This window comes from Pseudorasbora parva, chromosome 22 (genome assembly GCF_024679245.1).
Source record: "Pseudorasbora parva isolate DD20220531a chromosome 22, ASM2467924v1, whole genome shotgun sequence".
NCBI classification, from domain to species: Eukaryota; Metazoa; Chordata; class Actinopteri; order Cypriniformes; family Gobionidae; genus Pseudorasbora; species Pseudorasbora parva.
In genome coordinates, this window is record NC_090193.1 from 40,829,158 (window position 1) to 40,848,561 (window position 19,404).

General features: G+C 44.0%; 1 protein-coding gene across 2 annotated transcripts; it reads left to right on the forward strand.

Annotated features, from left to right (window-relative positions):
* Positions 1-923: 923 nt before the first annotated feature.
* Positions 924-19,016, forward strand: orc2 (origin recognition complex, subunit 2). 2 transcript variants are annotated; one of them, XM_067431015.1, is made up of 16 exons: positions 924-1,162; positions 1,989-2,138; positions 2,309-2,383; positions 2,508-2,603; positions 2,767-2,798; positions 7,369-7,426; positions 8,438-8,592; positions 8,750-8,848; positions 8,941-9,050; positions 9,171-9,303; positions 9,428-9,524; positions 10,437-10,583; positions 11,918-12,089; positions 16,646-16,707; positions 16,787-16,905; positions 18,792-19,016. In XM_067431015.1, exons 1-16 carry the CDS (start codon positions 1,087-1,089, stop codon positions 18,873-18,875), a joined length of 1,665 nt encoding a protein of 554 aa, XP_067287116.1. In that variant the 5' UTR covers positions 924-1,086; the 3' UTR covers positions 18,876-19,016. The 2 variants fall into 2 exon arrangements, with proteins under 2 accessions (XP_067287116.1, XP_067287117.1); XM_067431016.1 differs by having other exon boundaries at positions 2,508-2,585; positions 18,792-19,014.
* The last annotated feature ends 388 nt before the right edge of the window (positions 19,017-19,404 follow it).

The window sequence follows — 19,404 nt, forward strand, 5'->3', positions numbered from 1 at the left end:
GATCAGGTGCTGGGCTGGCACATTCGGTGTTGTTTATTAATCAAACCTGCCTTTCTACAGCCACTGTGGCATGAGTTTGCTTCATCAGGGCGGTTTATAGTGTCTGACTGGGGCTTTTTTTGTCTATTCTTTATTGTCTCGCATTTTGAGTGCAGAACCGGCCGTGCCCTTTATATTTCATATCGCAAATAACAGTTTCTTCATAATAACCTGACTGATGTGTGAAAGGGCGAATTTAATCTTTCAATTCAGTCCAGTGACATTTAACATCGCCTCGGCTGGACTGAACCGGGCAGAACATTATCACATGACATTTATGAATATCATAATATTCCCTTTATAGTGTGTCAGAGCAGATTAAATACTGACTAGACTAGAGCTTCGACACAAAGCACATTTTGTTTGTCAGTTTAACTCTTAATTGTGCGATTAATAGCGATGTCAGATTATTATCAACTGCTGCGTTTGGTTTTAATAAAAGCAACCGTTTGGAAAAAACGAAGGAAAAAACAGCCGTTGGACCAACCAGTCACGGGACAACTGTTACTTTCCTCCGCGTTGCGTTGGATGAGCCAATCACAGCAATTTTTGTTGACATGATTTTCTTTTAAAAATGTTTTATATATAATAATAATAATAATATATATATATATATATATATATATATATATATATATATATATATATATATATATATATATATATATATATATATATATATATATATATATATATAAAGAGAGATGAAGCCATTGACCGATTCAAATTGATGAAGAAAAACATTCCGCTGTTTCCAATTAAAAAAAAAAAACGAAAACATTTTTTAAAGAGTTTAACGCTCCCGCACTATGACGTCCACCCCCACCCTGGAATTATGGGAGGTGTAGTTTTCAATGACTCCTCATTCTAATTGGCCGGAGCTACTCACGTGACACTGCTCCTGTCACACGTGGGTGAGAATCTTTCCTGTGGCGCCGAGATGGAGCGTTATTATTAAAGCACACGTTATTTGATAAGCACACGTTAATATTAAAGCACGTTATTGATGTTACTGTATAAGCGCGGGCTTTAGTGTGTGCGCGCGCGATGACGCAGAAACAGCCGTTAGAGGTTCGGTTCGTGGCGGATGGAGATGTTCTGGATCATATTGTAGAGAAACACGGTAAGAGTTCATCAATAACTCCATAAACTCGAAATAAAGTCAGTCAGATTTTTGTTACCACACACAAGTAACGTTTTAATACCATATTTACTGATAAAGTACTGGTATCAGATGGTAATGCCATGGTAATTTGTTATATATGTGTGTGTGTGTGTGTGTGTGTGTGTGTGTGTATATGTATATGTATGCGTGTAGTGTGTATTTTGGTATCGGTGAGATACTATTGTAGTTTTATATTATTTTGAATTAGTTCTTATTTTTATTTTAATATATTTTGCCATCTTATACGTTTTTTGAATGTCTATATAATTTGTATTAATTTTTAGTTGAAATAAAATGTTTTATACAAAAATACTCTCTCTCTCTATCACACACACACACACTTTCTTTCACACTCTCACTCACTCACACACACTCTCTATTTCTCTCTCTCTTACACACACATACAATGACACATTCTCTCACACACACTCTCTATTTCTCTCTCTCTTACACACACATACAATGACACATTCTCTCACACACACTCTTTTTCTCTCACACACTCACACAATGACAGATTCTCTCAGACACTCAAACACACTCTCTCACACACACACTCTCTCTCTCACACACACACACACACACTCTCTCTCTCTCTCTCTCACGTTCACACACTCAAATACACTCTCTCTCACATCTCTCTCACACACACACACTCTCTCACACACACATACAATGACACACTCACTCTCACACACACACTCTCACACACTCACTTTCACACACATATTATGCGTGTGTATATATTTAGTCAATGTCTCGTGCATTATGATTGTGTGTGCAGAGTGTAAAGCAGCGAATGGATCCGTGCAGACGCTGGTGACGCTGAAAACGCCGCAGAAGTCTCAGCGCTGCGAAGAGGAAGAGGAGGATGAAGAAGAAGAGGAAGAGCAGCGCTTTAACTATGTGGACGTTCTGTTCGCCGCATCTCAAGGTGAAGAGCAGGAAACGCGTCAGGTCTGATGTTTTGATGAGTGTGGGTCAGCTGATCATGTGATCGTGTGCTCTCGTCTGATTGGCTGTTCAGACGTCAGGTCTGATGTATTGATGAGTGTGGGTCAGCTGATCATGTGATCGTGTGCTCTCGTCTGATTGGCTGTTTAGATGAGCGTGCCTCGGCCGGATCGTCCGTCTTCTCGTTCCAGAGCATCAAGCGCGGGAATAAGATGGCTCAGATGGGTGAGAGACTCATCACTCCATTATCAGCGGACAGCAGGAGAACATGCAATGGTGACGTGTGTGTGTGTGTGTGTGTGTGTGTGTGTGTGTGTGTGTGTGTGTGTGTGTGTGTGTGTTTCTACAGCATCTGAATTGGCTCGTACTCCGGGAAAGAGTGTGACCTTCGGCTCATCCGACTCGACCGAGGAGGCGTCCGGAAAACGTGTGTCCCGATCCTGTGGTTTGTTTTATTCTCTCTCTCTCTCTCACGCTCTCTTGCTCTCTCTCGCTCTCGCTCTCGCTCTCGCTCTCGCTCTCGCTCTCGCTCTCGCTCTCTCTCTCGCTCTCGCGCTCTCTCTTTCGCTCTCTCTTTTTAAAGACTTACTCTCGTTCTCTCTGTCCAGAATCAGCCAATCAGAGCAAGACCCCTCAGAAGGTGAAGCGCACACCTCTACACCCACACACACACACACACACACACACACACACACACACACACACACACACACACACACACACACACACACACACACACCTTGTAATACCCATGTCATTATACACATTTTTGTCCTGATATTTCACAAAAACATGCACACACACTAATACTCGTATTCATACTCATCCTCACACACACACTCACTCACTAATACTCGTATTCATACTCATACTCATCCTCACTCACACACTCACACACTAATACACTCATACTCTCACACTCATTCATACTCACACTCACTCACTCTCTCACTCACTCATACTCACACTCACTCATACTCTCTCACACTCACTCATACTCACACTCACTCACTCACTCACTCATACTCACACTCACTCATACTCTCTCACACTCACTCATACTCACACTCACTCACTCACTCACTCACTCACTCATACTCTCTCACACTCACTCACTCACACTCACTCACTCATACTCACACTCACACACTCACTCACTCATACTCACACTCACTCATACTCTCTCACACTCACTCATACTCACACTCACTCACTCACTCATACTCACACTCACTCATACTCACACTCACTCACTCATACTCACACTCACTCACTCATACTCACACTCACACACTCACTCACTCATATTCACACTCACTCACTCATACTCACACTCACTCATACTCACACTCACTCACTCACTCACTCACTCACTCACTCACTCACTCACACTCACTCATACTCACACTCACACACTCACTCACTCATACTCACACTCACTCATACTCTCTCACACTCACTCATACTCACACTCACTCACTCACTCATTCATACTCACACTCACTCATACTCTCTCACACTCACTCATACTCACACTCACTCATACTCACACTCACTCACTCACTCACTCATACTCACACTCACTCATACTCTCTCACACTCACTCATACTCACACTCACTCACTCACTCACTCATACTCACACTCACCCATACTCTCTCACACTCACTCATACTCACACTCACTCACTCACTCATACTCTCTCACACTCACTCATACTCACACTCACTCACTCATACTCACACTCACTCATACTCTCACACACTCACTCATACTCTCTCACACTCACTCATACTCACACTCACTCACTCATACTCATACTCACTCATACTCTCTCACACTCATTCATACTCAGACTCACTCACTCATACTCACACTCATTCATACTCACACTCACTCACTCATACTCATACTCACACTTACTCATACTCTCTCACACTCACTCATACTCACACTCACTCACTCATTCATACTCACACTCACTCATACTCTCTCACACTCACTCATACTCACACTCACTCACTCATACTCACACTCACTCATACTCTCTCACACTCACTCATACTCTCTCACACTCACTCACTCATACTCTCTCACACTCACTCATACTCTCTCACACTCACTCATTCATACTCTCTCACACTCACTCACTCATACTCTCTCACACTCACTCATACTCTCTCACACTCACTCATACTCACACTCACTCACTCATACTCACACTCACTCATACTCTCTCACACTCACTCATACTCTCTCACACTCACTCACTCATACTCTCTCACACTCACTCATACTCTCTCACACTCACTCATTCATACTCTCTCACACTCACTCACTCATACTCTCTCACACTCACTCATACTCTCTCACACTCACTCACTCATACTCTCTCACACTCACTCATACTCTCTCACACTCACTCATACTCACACTCACTCACTCATACTCACACTCACTCATACTCTCTCACACTCATTCATACTCACACTCACTCACTCATACTCTCTCACACTCACTCATACTCTCTCACACTCATTCATACTCACACTCACTCACTCATACTCACACTCATTCATACTCACACTCACTCACTCATACTCATACTCACACTCACTCATACTCTCTCACACTCACTCATACTCTCTCACACTCATTCATACTCACACTCACTCACTCATACTCACACTCACTCACTCATACTCTCACACACTCACTCATACTCTCACACACTCACTCATACTCTCACACACTCACTCATACTCACACTCTCACTCATACTCTCTCTCACACACTCATACTCACACTCACTCATACTCTCACACACTCACTCATACTCACACTCACTCATACTCTCACACACTCACTCATACTCACACTCACTCATACTCTCACACACTCACTCATACTCACACTCACTCATACTCACACTCACTCATACTCTCACACACTCACTCACACTCACTCATACTCACACTCACTCACTCATACTCTCACACACTCACTCATACTCACGCTCACTTATACTCTCACACACTCACTCATACTCACACTCACTCATACTCTCTCACACTCACTCACTCATACTCACACTCACTCATACTCACACGCGCTCATACTCTCTCACACTCACTCACTCATACTCACACTCACTCATACTCACACTCACTCATACTCTCTCACACTCATTCATACTCTCTCACACGCGCTCATACTCTCTCACACTCACTCATACTCACATTCACTCATACTCTCTCACATTCACTCATACTCACACTCACTTATACTCTCACACTCACTCATACTCACACTCACTCATACTCACACTCACTCATACTCACACACTCACTCACTCACTCACTCACTCACTCACTCACTCACTCACTCACTCACTCACTCACTCATACTCACACTCACTCACTCATACTCACTCACTCACACACTCACTCACTCACTCATACTCACTCACTCACTCACTCATACTCACACTCACTCACTCACACTCACTCACTCATACTCACTCACTCACACACTCACTCACTCACTCATACTCACACACACACTCACTCATACTCACACTCACTCATACTCACACACTCACTCACTCACTCACTCACTCACTCACTCACTCACTCACTCACTCACTCACTCACTCATACTCACACTCACTCACTCATACTCACTCACTCACTCACTCACTCACTCACTCATACTCACACACTCACTCACTCATACTCACACTCACTCACTCATACTCACACACTCACTCATACTCTCTCACACTCACTCATACTCACATGCGCTCATACTCTCTCACACGCGCTCATACTCTCTCACACGCGCTCATACTCTCTCACACGCGCTCATACTCTCTCACACGCGCTCATACTCTCTCACACGCGCTCATACTCTCTCACACGCGCTCATACTCTCTCACACGCGCTCATACTCTCTCACACGCGCTCATACTCTCTCACACGCGCTCATACTCACTCACTCACTCACTCATACTCTCTCACACTCACTCACACTCACTCATTCTCTCACACACTCACTCATGCTCTCACACACTCACTCATGCTCTCACACACTCACTCATGCTCCCACACACTCACTCATGCTCTCACACACTCACTCATACTCTCACACACTCACTCACACTCACTCATACTCTCACACACTCACTCATGCTCTCACACACTCACTCATGCTCTCACACACTCACTCATACTCTCACACACTCACTCACACTCACTCATACTCTCACACACTCACTCACACTCACTCATACTCTCACACACTCACTCATGCTCTCACACACTCACTCACACTCACTCATACTCTCACACACTCACTCACACTCACTCATACTCTCACACACTCACTCACACTCACTCATACTCTCACACACTCACTCACACTCACTCATACTCTCACACACTCACTCACACTCACTCATACTCTCACACACTCACTCATGCTCTCACACACTCACTCATGCTCTCACACACTCACTCATACTCTCACACACTCACTCACACTCACTCATACTCTCACACACTCACTCACACTCACTCATACTCTCACACACTCACTCATGCTCTCACACACTCACTCACACTCACTCATACTCTCACACACTCACTCACACTCACTCATGCTCTCACACACTCACTCATACTCTCACACACTCACTCACACTCACTCATACTCTCACACACTCACTCATGCTCTCACACACTCACTCATGCTCTCACACACTCACTCATACTCTCACACACTCACTCACACTCACTCATACTCTCACACACTCACTCATGCTCTCACACACTCACTCATACTCTCACACACTCACTCACACTCACTCATACTCTCACACACTCACTCATGCTCTCACACACTCACTCATACTCTCACACACTCACTCACACTCACTCATACTCTCACACACTCACTCATACTCTCACACACTCACTCACACTCACTCATACTCTCACACACTCACTCATGCTCTTACACACTCACTCATGCTCTCACACACTCACTCATACTCTCTCACACACTCACTCATACTCTCACACACTCATAATCTCACACACTCATACTCTCACACACTCACACACTCATACTCACACACACACACACACACACACACACACACACATCACAGGTGTTTGTGTTTCGCTCACTCACACCCTCGTGTCTGCGTAGGGAAAGAAGGTTCAGTTCGTCTCCACGACGCCGCACCGCCTGAGGAAGAGACTGACCGGTGAGAAACTACAGCCCATAATCACAGGAGCAACACACAGCTGTGCAGTGTTTTCATTCATATTCTTATTTTATGTTTGTAGTTTTCGTGTTTCATTGTATTTATTTAATTTCATTGTTTTTTATTTAAAAAATGTATTTATAAAATAAATATATACTAACAAAATGGTTAGAATAGTAACTAGAAGCTAGGAAATGTCCTTTAAATTCCAGAACGACCTAAAATGATGCATTTAAACTGGCAATCATTCACAATATATAATGATAATAAACAATAAACAATATTATATTACAATGAAAATAAATGTAATCAATTTATCTAAACACACACACACACACACTCGTACTCACACACACACACCCTCACTCACGCACCCACACACCCTCATACTCGCACGCACACTCACACACAAACACACACTCATACTTGCGTGCGAACACACACACACACGCCCACACCTTCATACTCGTGCACCCACACACACACTCATACTCTCTCTCACACACTCACACACACACTCTCTCACACACATACAATGACACATTCTCGCTCTCAGACACTCATACTCGGCACGCACGTACGCACGCACACTCATACTTGCACACACGCACACACTCATACTCGCGCACCCACACACACTCATACTCGCACACACACACTCATACTCAAACACACTCCATCATACACATTCACACACACACACATATATATATATATATGCATTTATATGTGTGTTTATATATTTTGTCATATCTTTTCTGCATATATTTTTTATTGTGAAAAACTATATTTGAATGAAAACGAATCCATTATCATCATTTAATCCCTATTTAAAACAACTATTAAAGTACTATCTATTAAAATAGATGTTTTTCTTCATATTTGAGATATGAAGAGCATCAGTACTGGTGTAAAAATGACTGATGAAGCTTAAGTCAATTCAGTGTGTGTGTGTGTGTGTGTGTGTGTGTGTGTGTGTGTGTGTGTGTGTGTGTGCGTGCTGTGGTGCAGCTCCGAACCTGAGGTCTGACAGTGAGAGTGACTTCTCTCCCTCTAACTCTGAGGATGAAGATGAAGAGCACGAGCCCCAGAAGCCCAAAACACCCAAAAGCACATCGGCCGCCGCGCTCTATAAGACGCCCAGTAAGAAGAGCAAGAAAGCAGAGGTGGGTTTCATCCTGACCTTTAACCTTCAGATGACATACATACACTCTCGCTCACACACACACACACTTTCTCTCTCTCTCTCTTGCTCTCTCTCACACACACACACACACACACACACACACACACACACAGGCTCATGAATGTGTGTTCCTGCAGGTGGATCTGGTGGAGGAATATTTCGAAGCTCACAGCAGCTCTAAAGTTCAGACGTCGGACCGAACGCTGCAGAAGCTGCAGACGCCACAGCTGGATCGCGTCAGTGACCTCGAGCTGCCCGCCGCTGAGCATTCTGGGATACGTGTGTGTGTGTGTGTGTCGGGTCTAACGTGTTCCATTGGGTTTTACAGGAAACTCTGCTCAGACTTTTGAGTGAAAACCCGTCACGATTCGCAGAAGAAATTAATCAACTCAACGCAAAACATGAGAAGAACTTCAGCCAGTGGATGCTGCAGCTGCAGTGAGTGTGTGTGTGTGTGTGTGTGTGTGTGTGTGTGAGTATGGGTGTGAGTGCATGTGACAGCGTGTGAGAGTGTGTGTGTGTGTGAAGACGCTCATCTGTGTTCCTCTAATACTCCAGCATGGGCTTTAATATCCTGATCTACGGTCTGGGCTCTAAGAAGCTCCTGCTGGAGAAGTTTCGCTCGTCTGAGCTCTCGGACTACGACCATGTGGTGATCAACGGATTCTTCCCCAGCATGACCCTCAAGTCGGTCCGTTTGTGTTCCACTCACACACACACACACAACCACACTCACTCACTCACTCACACACCCACACACACACACACACTCTGTCCTCATGACGCTTCACAATGCATGTGTGTGTTTCTAACAGATCCTGAACAGCCTCACTGTAGACGTGTTCCAGCACGAGGGAAGCTTCCGTAACCCCGGAGATCAGGTGGACTTCATCATCAGAGCTCTCAGAGAAGGTGTGTGTGACGTCTCAGGGAAGGTGTGTGTGTGTTTGTGTCATCTCTCAGAAAAGGAGTGAGTGAATGAGTGAGTGAGTGAAAGTGAGTAAGAGAGAGAGTGTGTGTGTGTGTGATATCTCTCAGAGAAGGTATGTGTGTGTTACATGGCTTGTGTGTGTGTGATATCTCTCAGAGAAGGTGTGTGAGTGTGTGTGTGACATCTCTCAGAGAAGGTGTGTGTGACGTCTCAGAGGAGGTGTGTGTGTGTGTGTGTGTGTGTGTGTGTGTGTGTGTGTGTGTGTGACGTCTCTCAGAGAAGGTGTGTGAGTGAGTGTGTGTGACATCTCTCTGAGAAGGTGTGTAAGTGTGTGTGTGACATCTCTCGGAGAAGGTGTGTGTGACATCTCTCCGAGAAGGTGTGTAAGTGTGTGTGTGACATCTCTCGGAGAAGGTGTGTGTGACATCTCTCCGAGAAGGTGTGTAAGTGTGTGTGTGACATCTCTCGGAGAAGGTGTGTGTGACATCTCTCCGAGAAGGTGTGTAAGTGTGTGTGTGACATCTCTCGGAGAAGGTGTGTGTGACGTCTCAGAGGAGTTGTGTGAGAGTGTGTGTGTGTGTGTGACATCTCTCAGAGAAGGTGTGTGTGACGTCTCAGAGGAGGTGTGTGAGAGTGTGTGTGTGTGTGTGTGACATCTCTCAGAGAAGGTGTGTGTGACGTCTCAGAGGAGGTGTGTGTGTGTGTGTGTGTGTGTGTGTGTGTGAGATCTCTCAGAGGAGGTGTGTATGTGTGTGTGTGATGTCTCAGAGGAGGTGTGTGTGTGTGTGTGTGTGTGTGTGTGTGTGTGTGTGTGTGTGTGACATCTCTCAGAGAAGGTGTGTGACGTCTCTCTGAGGGTCTCCGCTGCTGTAACTCATGTGTTCTCCTTCCAGACCCTGATAATCACGTCTTTCTGATCGTCAATAACATCGACGGGCCCATGCTGAGGGGCGACAGGACCCAGCATGCACTGGGGCAGCTGGCGGCCCTTCCCAACATGCACCTGCTGGCCTCCATCGACCACATCAACGCCCCTCTCAGTCAGTCTCCGCTTCATCTGGAGGAGGAGCTATGGACGCTCCTTCTGACACGGAATAAAGCTATCCAAACAAATCGCACTATTACACATTTAGATGAAAACTTGCAATTACAAGAAATAAAGTCTGAATTGTGGAAATGCAAAGAAAAACGTCAGATTTGAGAAAACTAAACGTGATTGCAAGAAATAAATGGCAGAATGATTTATGAGAAATAATGTCAGAATTGTGAAAATTAAGTGCAATTACAAAAAAATAACGGCATAATAAATGTAATGGCGAGGAAAATGTCACAATTGAGGAAAAAAATTAACTTGCAATTTCGAGAAATGTCCGAATTGTGAGAGATTAATTGAACACGATGGCAGGAAATGTTGGAATTTCGAGAAATTCCTGCTGCAATTGCAGAAAAGAATTGTGAGAAAAAGCATCAGAATTACAAGATGCAAATGAAATGCTAAATGGCAAGAATAAACGTCAGAATTGCGTGATATAAATTGAGTAAATATAATTTTTTTACACATAAATCCACGCTAGAATTGCACAAAATAAACTTGCAATTGTGAGGAAAAATGTCAGAATGCCGAGATATAAATGAAACATAATAACGAGGGGAAATTTCTGAATTGTGAAGGAAAAAAATTCGTAATTGCGTCAAAAAAACTTGCAATGGCAAGAAATGACGTCAGAATGGCACAATATAAATTAAACATAATACCCGGAAAAAATTGTGAAAAAATAAGTGCAATTGCGAGAAATTATCAGAATCACTAAATTAAACGTGCAGTTGTGAGGATAAATGTTAAGAATTTTAAGATATTCATTTAACGTAAAAGCGAGGAACAAATGTAAAAATTGCATAACAGACTTGCATTTGCAAGAGTTCAGATTTGCAACAATTAAACACACAGTTATCAGAATTGTGAAAATTAAATGCGCCGTCACAAGAAATAACGCCGGAATGTCACGATATAAATGAAACACTATAGTAGGAATAAACGTCAGAATTGTGAGTGGAAAAAAACAAACTAACTTGGATAGACGTAAACTTGCCATTGCGAGAAATATCAGAATTAGGAAAATTTAACTTGAAATTCTGAGCAGGAAAAAAAGTCAGATTTGCGAGAAATAAAGATGCAATTGCGTGAAAGAGTTAGAATTGCGTGATATATGACACAAAAAGTTGCAATTTTATTTTTATTTTGTTCTATTCCGTGGCAGAAAGCAAAGCCTCCATAGACACTGAAGTAAAGGCCTTGTAATATTCAGTGACACGAGCAGTGAGATCCTGATCGTGTGTGTGTGTGTGTGTTTGTGTGTGTGTGTGTGGTCTTCAGTCTGGGATCAGGCGAAGATGAGCATGTTCAACTGGCTTTGGTACGAGACCACGACGTACCTGCCGTACTCAGAGGAGACGTCGTACGAGAACTCGCTGCTGGTGCATCAGACGGGGGCGCTGGCACTCAGCTCTCTCACACACGTGCTGCGGAGCCTCACACCCAACGCCAGGTGAGACACACACACACAAGTGCTGCGCAGCCTCAAACCCAACGCCAGGTGATACACACACACACGTTGCGCAGCCTCACACCCATACTGAACTCACGATACGATATGTATCGCGATACTGAACTCACGATACGATATGTGTCCCGAAACTGAACTCACGATACGATATGTGTCCCGATACTGAACTCACGATATGATATGTGTCCCGAAACTGAACTCACGATACGATATGTGTCCCGATACTGAACTCACGATACGATATGTATCGCGATACTGAACTCACGATACGATATGTGTCCCGATACTGAACTCACGATACGATATGTGTCCCGATACTGAACTCACGATACGATATGTGTCCCGAAACTGAACTCACGATACGATATGTGTCTCGATACTGAACTCACGATACGATATGTGTCCCGATACTGAACTCACGATACGATATGTGTCCCGATACTGAACTCACGATACGATATGTGTCCCGATACTGAACTCACGATATGATATGTGTCCCGAAACTGAACTCACGATACGATGTGTCCCGATACTGAACTCACGATACGATACGTGTCCCGATACTGAACTCACTATACGATATGTGTCCCGATACTGAACTCACTATACGATACGTGTCCCGATACTGAACTCATGATACGATATGTGTCCCGATACTGAACTCACGATACGATACGTGTCCCGAAACTGAACTCACGATACGATATGTATCGCGATACTGAACTCACTATACGATATGTGTCCCGATACTGAACTCACTATACGATATGTGTCCCGATACTGAACTCACTATACGATATGTATCCCGAAACTGAACTCACTATACGATATGTATCCCGAAACTGAACTCACGATACGATATGTGTCCCGATACTGAACTCACGATACGATATGTGTCCCGATACTGAACTCACGATACGATATGTGTCCCGAAACTGAACTCACGATACGATATGTGTCCCGAAACTGAACTCACGGTACGATATGTGTCCCGAAACTGAACTCACGATACGATATGTGTCCCGAAACTGAACTCACGGTACGATATGTGTCCCGGAACTGAACTCTCGATACGATATGCGTCCCGATACTGAACTCACGATACGATATGTATCGCGATACTGAACTCACGATACGATATGTATCCTGATACTCAACTCACGATACGATACGTGTCCCGATACTCAACTCACGATACGATATGTGTCCCGAAACTGAACTCACGATACGATATGTGTCCCGATACTGAACTCACTATACGATACGTATCCCGTTACTGAACTCACTATACGATACGTATCCCGTTACTGAACTCACAATACGATACGTGTCCCGATACTGAACTCACGATATGATATGTATCCCGAAACTGAACTCACGATACGATATGTATCCCGTTACTGAACTCACGATACGATATGTGTCCCGATACTGAACTCACTATACGATACGTATCCCGTTACTGAACTCACGATACGATACGTGTCCCGATACTGAACTCACGATACGATATGTGTCCCGATACTGAACTCACGATATGATATGTGTCCCGAAACTGAACTCACGATACGATATGTGTCCCGATACTGAACTCACGATATGATATGTGTCCCGAAACTGAACTCACGATACGATATGTGTCCCGATACTGAACTCACTATACGATACGTATCCCGTTACTGAACTCACGATACGATACGTGTCCCGATACTGAACTCATGATACGATATGTGTCCCGAAACTGATATTTGTCCCGATTTTGAACTCACAATTCGATATGTATCCCGATTTTGAACTCACGATACGATACGTGTCCCGATACTGAACTCACGATACGATACGTGTCCCGATACTGAACTCACAATTCGATATGTATCCCGATACTGAACTCACAATACGATACGTGTCCCGATACTGAACTCACGATACGTGTCCCGATACTGAACTTACGATACGATACGTGTCCCGATACTGAACTCACGATACGATACGTGTCCCGATACTGAACTCACTATACGATATGTATCACGATACTGAACTCACGATACGATATGTGTCCCGATACTGAACTCATGATACGATACGTGTCCCGATACTGAACTCACTATACGATATGTGTCCCGATACTGAACTCACTATACGATACGTATCCCGTTACTGAACTCACAATACGATACGTGTCCCGATACTAAACTCACGATATGATATGTATCCCGAAACTGAACTCACGATACGATATGTATCCCGTTACTGAACTCACGATACGATATGTATCCCGAAACTGAACTCACGATACGATATGTGTCCCGATACTGAACTCACTATACGATACGTATCCCGTTACTGAACTCACGATACGATACGTGTCCCGATACTGAACTCACGATACGATATGTGTCCCGATACTGAACTCATGATACGATATGTGTCCCGATACTGAACTCACGATACGATACGTGTCCCGATACTGAACTCACGATACGATATGTGTCCCGATACTGAACTCATGATACGATACGTGTCCCGATACTGAACTCACGATACGATACGTGTCCCGATACTGAACTCACTATACGTGTCCCGATACTGAACTCACGATATGATATGTGTCCCGAAACTGAACTCACGATACGATATGTGTCCCGATACTGAACTCACTATACGATACGTATCCCGTTACTGAACTCACGATACGATACGTGTCCCGATACTGAACTCATGATACGATATGTGTCCCGAAACTGATATTTGTCCCGATTTTGAACTCACAATTCGATATGTATCCCGATTTTGAACTCACGATACGGTACGTGTCCCGATACTGAACTCACGATACGATACGTGTCCCGATACTGAACTCACAATTCGATATGTATCCCGATACTGAACTCACAATACGATACGTGTCCCGATACTGAACTTACGATACGATACGTGTCCCGATACTGAACTCACGATACGATACGTGTCCCGATACTGAACTCACGATACGATACGTGTCCCGAAACTGAACTCACGATATATGTGTCCCGAAACTGAACTCACGATACGATATGTGTCCCGATACTGAACTCACGATATGATATGTGTCCCGAAACTGAACTCACGATACGATATGTGTCCCGATACTGAACTCACGATACGATATGTGTCCCGATACTGAACTCATGATACGATATGTGTCCCGAAACTGAACTCACGATATGATATGTGTCCCGAAACTGATATTTGTCCCGATTTTGAACTCACAATTCGATATGTATCCCGATTTTGAACTCACGATACGATACGTGTCCCGATACTGAACTCACGATACGATACGTGTCCCGATACTGAACTCACAATTCGATATGTATCCCGATACTGAACACACGATACGATACGTGTCCCGAAACTGAACTAACGATACGTGTCCCGATACTGAACTTACGATACGATACGTGTCCCGATACTGAACTCACGATACGATACGTGTCCCGATACTGAACTCACGATACGTGTCCCGATACTGAACTTACGATACGATACGTGTCCCGATACTGAACTCACAATACGATACGTGTCCCGATACTGAACTCACGATACGTGTCCCGATACTGAACTCACGATACGATACGTGTCCCGATACTGAACTCACGATATGATACGTGTCCCGAAACTGAACTAACGATATGTATCCCGATACTGAACTCACGATACGATATGTGTCCCGATACTGAACTCACGATACGATATGTGTCGCGATACTGAACTCACAATACGATATGTGTCCCGATACTGAACTCACGATACGATACGTGTCCCGATACGATATATATATATCACGATACGTTGTGTATCCTGGTACTGAACTCACGATGGGTTAATAGAGCCTTCTGATTCGAATCGATGCGTTTGTGTAAGAAAAATATCCATATTAAAAACTTTATAAAGGAAACCCGCCTTGAAGTCTTCCATTGTAACCCACGGCTGTTTAAGTATTTAACAGCCACAAGATGGCATCAGCGTTAAGTATAGAAGTAGAACTGGTCACGATAACTCGCAGTACCCGGATGAGCGGGTGTTATCTGGGAATAACATACCGCTGGAATGTGCGATTGACCAATCAGAATCAAGTATTTCACAGAGCCGTGTAATAAGGTCTTTTTACGATGCCTTTGTGACTTTTGTTTTAGATCTTTTAAGTTTGAAAGGAATAATGGTCTTTAAATGGAGGGACAGAAATCCCTCATGTTTCATAAAGAATATCTTCATTTGTGTTCAGAAGTTAAACGAGAAACGACATGATGGCGAGTTCACGATGACAGAGTTTACAGTTGTGGTACATTTGTAAATGTGTGTTTGTGTGAATTATACCTTATAAACAGGCCGACTACAGCAAGCTGAGCCTTGGATAAAACAACTCTATATCGTGAATCATATCGTTTCCATCAATGATACATATCGTCACAGGATTATATTGTTGACCGATATTGTTACACCCCAACTCTGTACTGTATGCTATGATACGTGTGTGTGTGTGTGTGTGTGTGATGCAGGGGAATCTTCAGATTACTGGCAGAGTTCCAGCTGGAGAACAAGGACAATCCTGCGTACACAGGTAAGCATTCGCCACTCCTCTGAGGTCCTTCATAATCAGCTCCTGTGAGTTAAATCTGGTTGTTTTGTGGTTTGTTCAGGATTGTCGTTCCAGGATTTCTACCAGCGTTGTCGAGAGTCTTTCCTGGTGAACAGTGACATCACACTCCGCACGCAGCTCACCGAGTTCAGAGATCACAAACTCATCCGCACCAAGAAGGTCAGATTAAAACCAAGCGGCTCCTCCCGCGATCTCTCCAGAAGCCTATACTGTAGTAATGTAAACTGCAGTTCCTCCACTGGCCACTAGAGCGGCTCCAGAAGCCGATACTGTAGTAATGTAAACTGCAGTTCCTCCACTGGCCACTAGAGCGGCTCCAGAAGCCGATACTGTAGTAATGTAAACTGCAGTTCCTCCACTGGCCACTAGAGCGGCTCCAGAAGCTGATACTGTAGTAATGTAAACTGCAGTTCCTCCACTGGCCACTAGAGCGGCTCCAGAAGCCGATACTGTAGTAATGTAAACTGCAGTTCCTCCACTGGCCACTAGAGCGGCTCCAGAAGCCGATACTGTAGTAATGTAAACTGCAGTTCCTCCACTGGCCACTAGAGCGGCTCCAGAAGCCGATACTGTAGTAATATAAACTGCAGTTCCTCCACTGGCCACTAGAGCGGCTCCAGAAGCCGATACTGTAGTAATGTAAACTGCAGTTCCTCCACTGGCCACTAGAGCGGCTCCAGAAGCTGATACTGTAGTAATGTGAACTGCAGTTCCTCCACTGGCCACTAGAGCGGCTCCAGAAGCCGATACTGTAGTAATGTAAACTGCAGTTCCTCCTCTGGCCACTAGAGCGGCTCCAGAAGCCGATACTGTAGTAATGTAAACTGCAGTTCCTCCTCTGGCCACTAGAGCGGCTCCAGAAGCCGATACTGTAGTAATGTAAACTGCAGTTCCTCCTCTGGCCACTAGAGCGGCTCCAGAAGCCGATACTGTAGTAATGTAAACTGCAGTTCCTCCTCTGGCCACTAGAGCGGCTCCAGAAGCTGATACTGTAGTAATGTGAACTGCAGTTCCTCCACTGGCCACTAGAGCGGCTCCTGAAGCCGATACTGTAGTAATGTAAACTGCAGTTCCTCCTCTGGCCACTAGAGCGGCTCCAGAAGCCGATACTGTAGTAATGTAAACTGCAGTTCCTCCTCTGGCCACTAGAGCGGCTCCAGAAGCTGATACTGTAGTAATGTGAACTGCAGTTCCTCCTCTGGCCACTAGAGCGGCTCCAGAAGCCGATACTGTAGTAATGTAAACTGCAGTTCCTCCACTGGCCACTAGAGCGGCTCCAGAAGCCGATACTGTAGTAATGTGAACTGCAGTTCCTCCACTGGCCACTAGAGCGGCTCCAGAAGGAGCAGAATCTCATTGAGCTCATGTTAAAATGCCCAACTTTACAGCAGAATAAAACATAGAAGCAAAAGTAGTCCAAGGCACTCGATGGGTGTATTGAAAAATGTAAAAAGCCTTTATTTTATCATGGCTTAAACATTTAAAAATTGGTGACAGGTACACCTACGCGTTGCGGCTTTACATGCCATCGTCAGGGTGTGTCAACTAACATCTCTTCAGGTTTAATTAACAGTAGGTTTACCTGCTGCTTTTGCTGTTGTTTTTCAACATAAAAATAATACAAATATAATATTAATATCAAAAATAAAGTGCGACCAACATCTCCTCAGGTTGAATGAGCAGTGGCTGAACGTGCTACTACTACAAACAGTGAGCGACTTCTTTAGAACATCTCCATCTTTACTAAAGCCAAAGTGTTTTCTCACACTGGACCGCAATGGTTTGATAATGTCTCGCTCGTTGATGTTTTATCTTTGTGCTGCTGCTGGCGCGTGACGTCACACATAGGCAGACTGAGTAATGTTTAACGCCTGTATCATTACAAGTGCTAAGAAATTATGAAATTGCATTTGAATTTTGACTTGAATCAAATCGAAAGCTTGTGAATCGAAATTAAATCGAATTGTGAGTTTTGTGTCAATACCCAGCCCCTCCATGTGTGCAGAATAACTGAAGCGATCACTAAAGTTCTGTTTGTGTGTCAGGGAGCCGACGGCGTGGAGTATCTCCTCATTCCGGTGGATAACGGCACGCTGACGGACTTCCTGGAGAAAAACGATGTGGAGTGAAACGTCAATAGCACTTGGATCTTTGATAAATAACACATCAGCATTGTATCATAAATAATTGGTTTTGTGCTTCGTTACTGAAGGTTTAAATGACACTTAAAGGGTTAGTTCAGCCAAAAGTGAAATGTCTGTCATTAACTCCTCTCCCTAATGTCGCTCCACACCCGTAAGACCTCCGTTCATCTTCACACACAGTTTAAGATATTTTATATTTAGTCCGAGAGCGTATGCAAGTGTATGCACACTATACTGTCCATGTCCAGAAAGGGAATAAAAACATCATCACAGTAGTCCATATGAGACATCAGTGGGTTAATTAGAGTCTCTTGAAGCATCCAAAATACATTTGGGTCCAAAAATAACAAAAACTACGACTTTATTCAGCATTGGCTTCTCTTCCGCGTTTGTGTTCAATCCTCAAATAAAGATTCAAACGGTTATGAGTCAGCGAATCGATTCATGATTCGGATCGCGAGTCAAACTGCTGAAATCACGAGACATTGGCGATCCGAATCATGAATCAATTCGC

Excerpts from the sequence above, each read along its gene's own strand:
- orc2 (XM_067431015.1), top strand. The coding sequence starts at position 1,087 with ATGACGCAGAAACAGCCGTTAGAGGTTCGGTTCGTGGCGGATGGAGAT. Across the intron at positions 9,525-10,436 it reads CATCAGAGCTCTCAGAGAAG|ACCCTGATAATCACGTCTTT; the intron begins GTGTGTGTGACG and ends TTCTCCTTCCAG. Across the intron at positions 16,708-16,786 it reads GGACAATCCTGCGTACACAG|GATTGTCGTTCCAGGATTTC; the intron begins GTAAGCATTCGC and ends TGGTTTGTTCAG.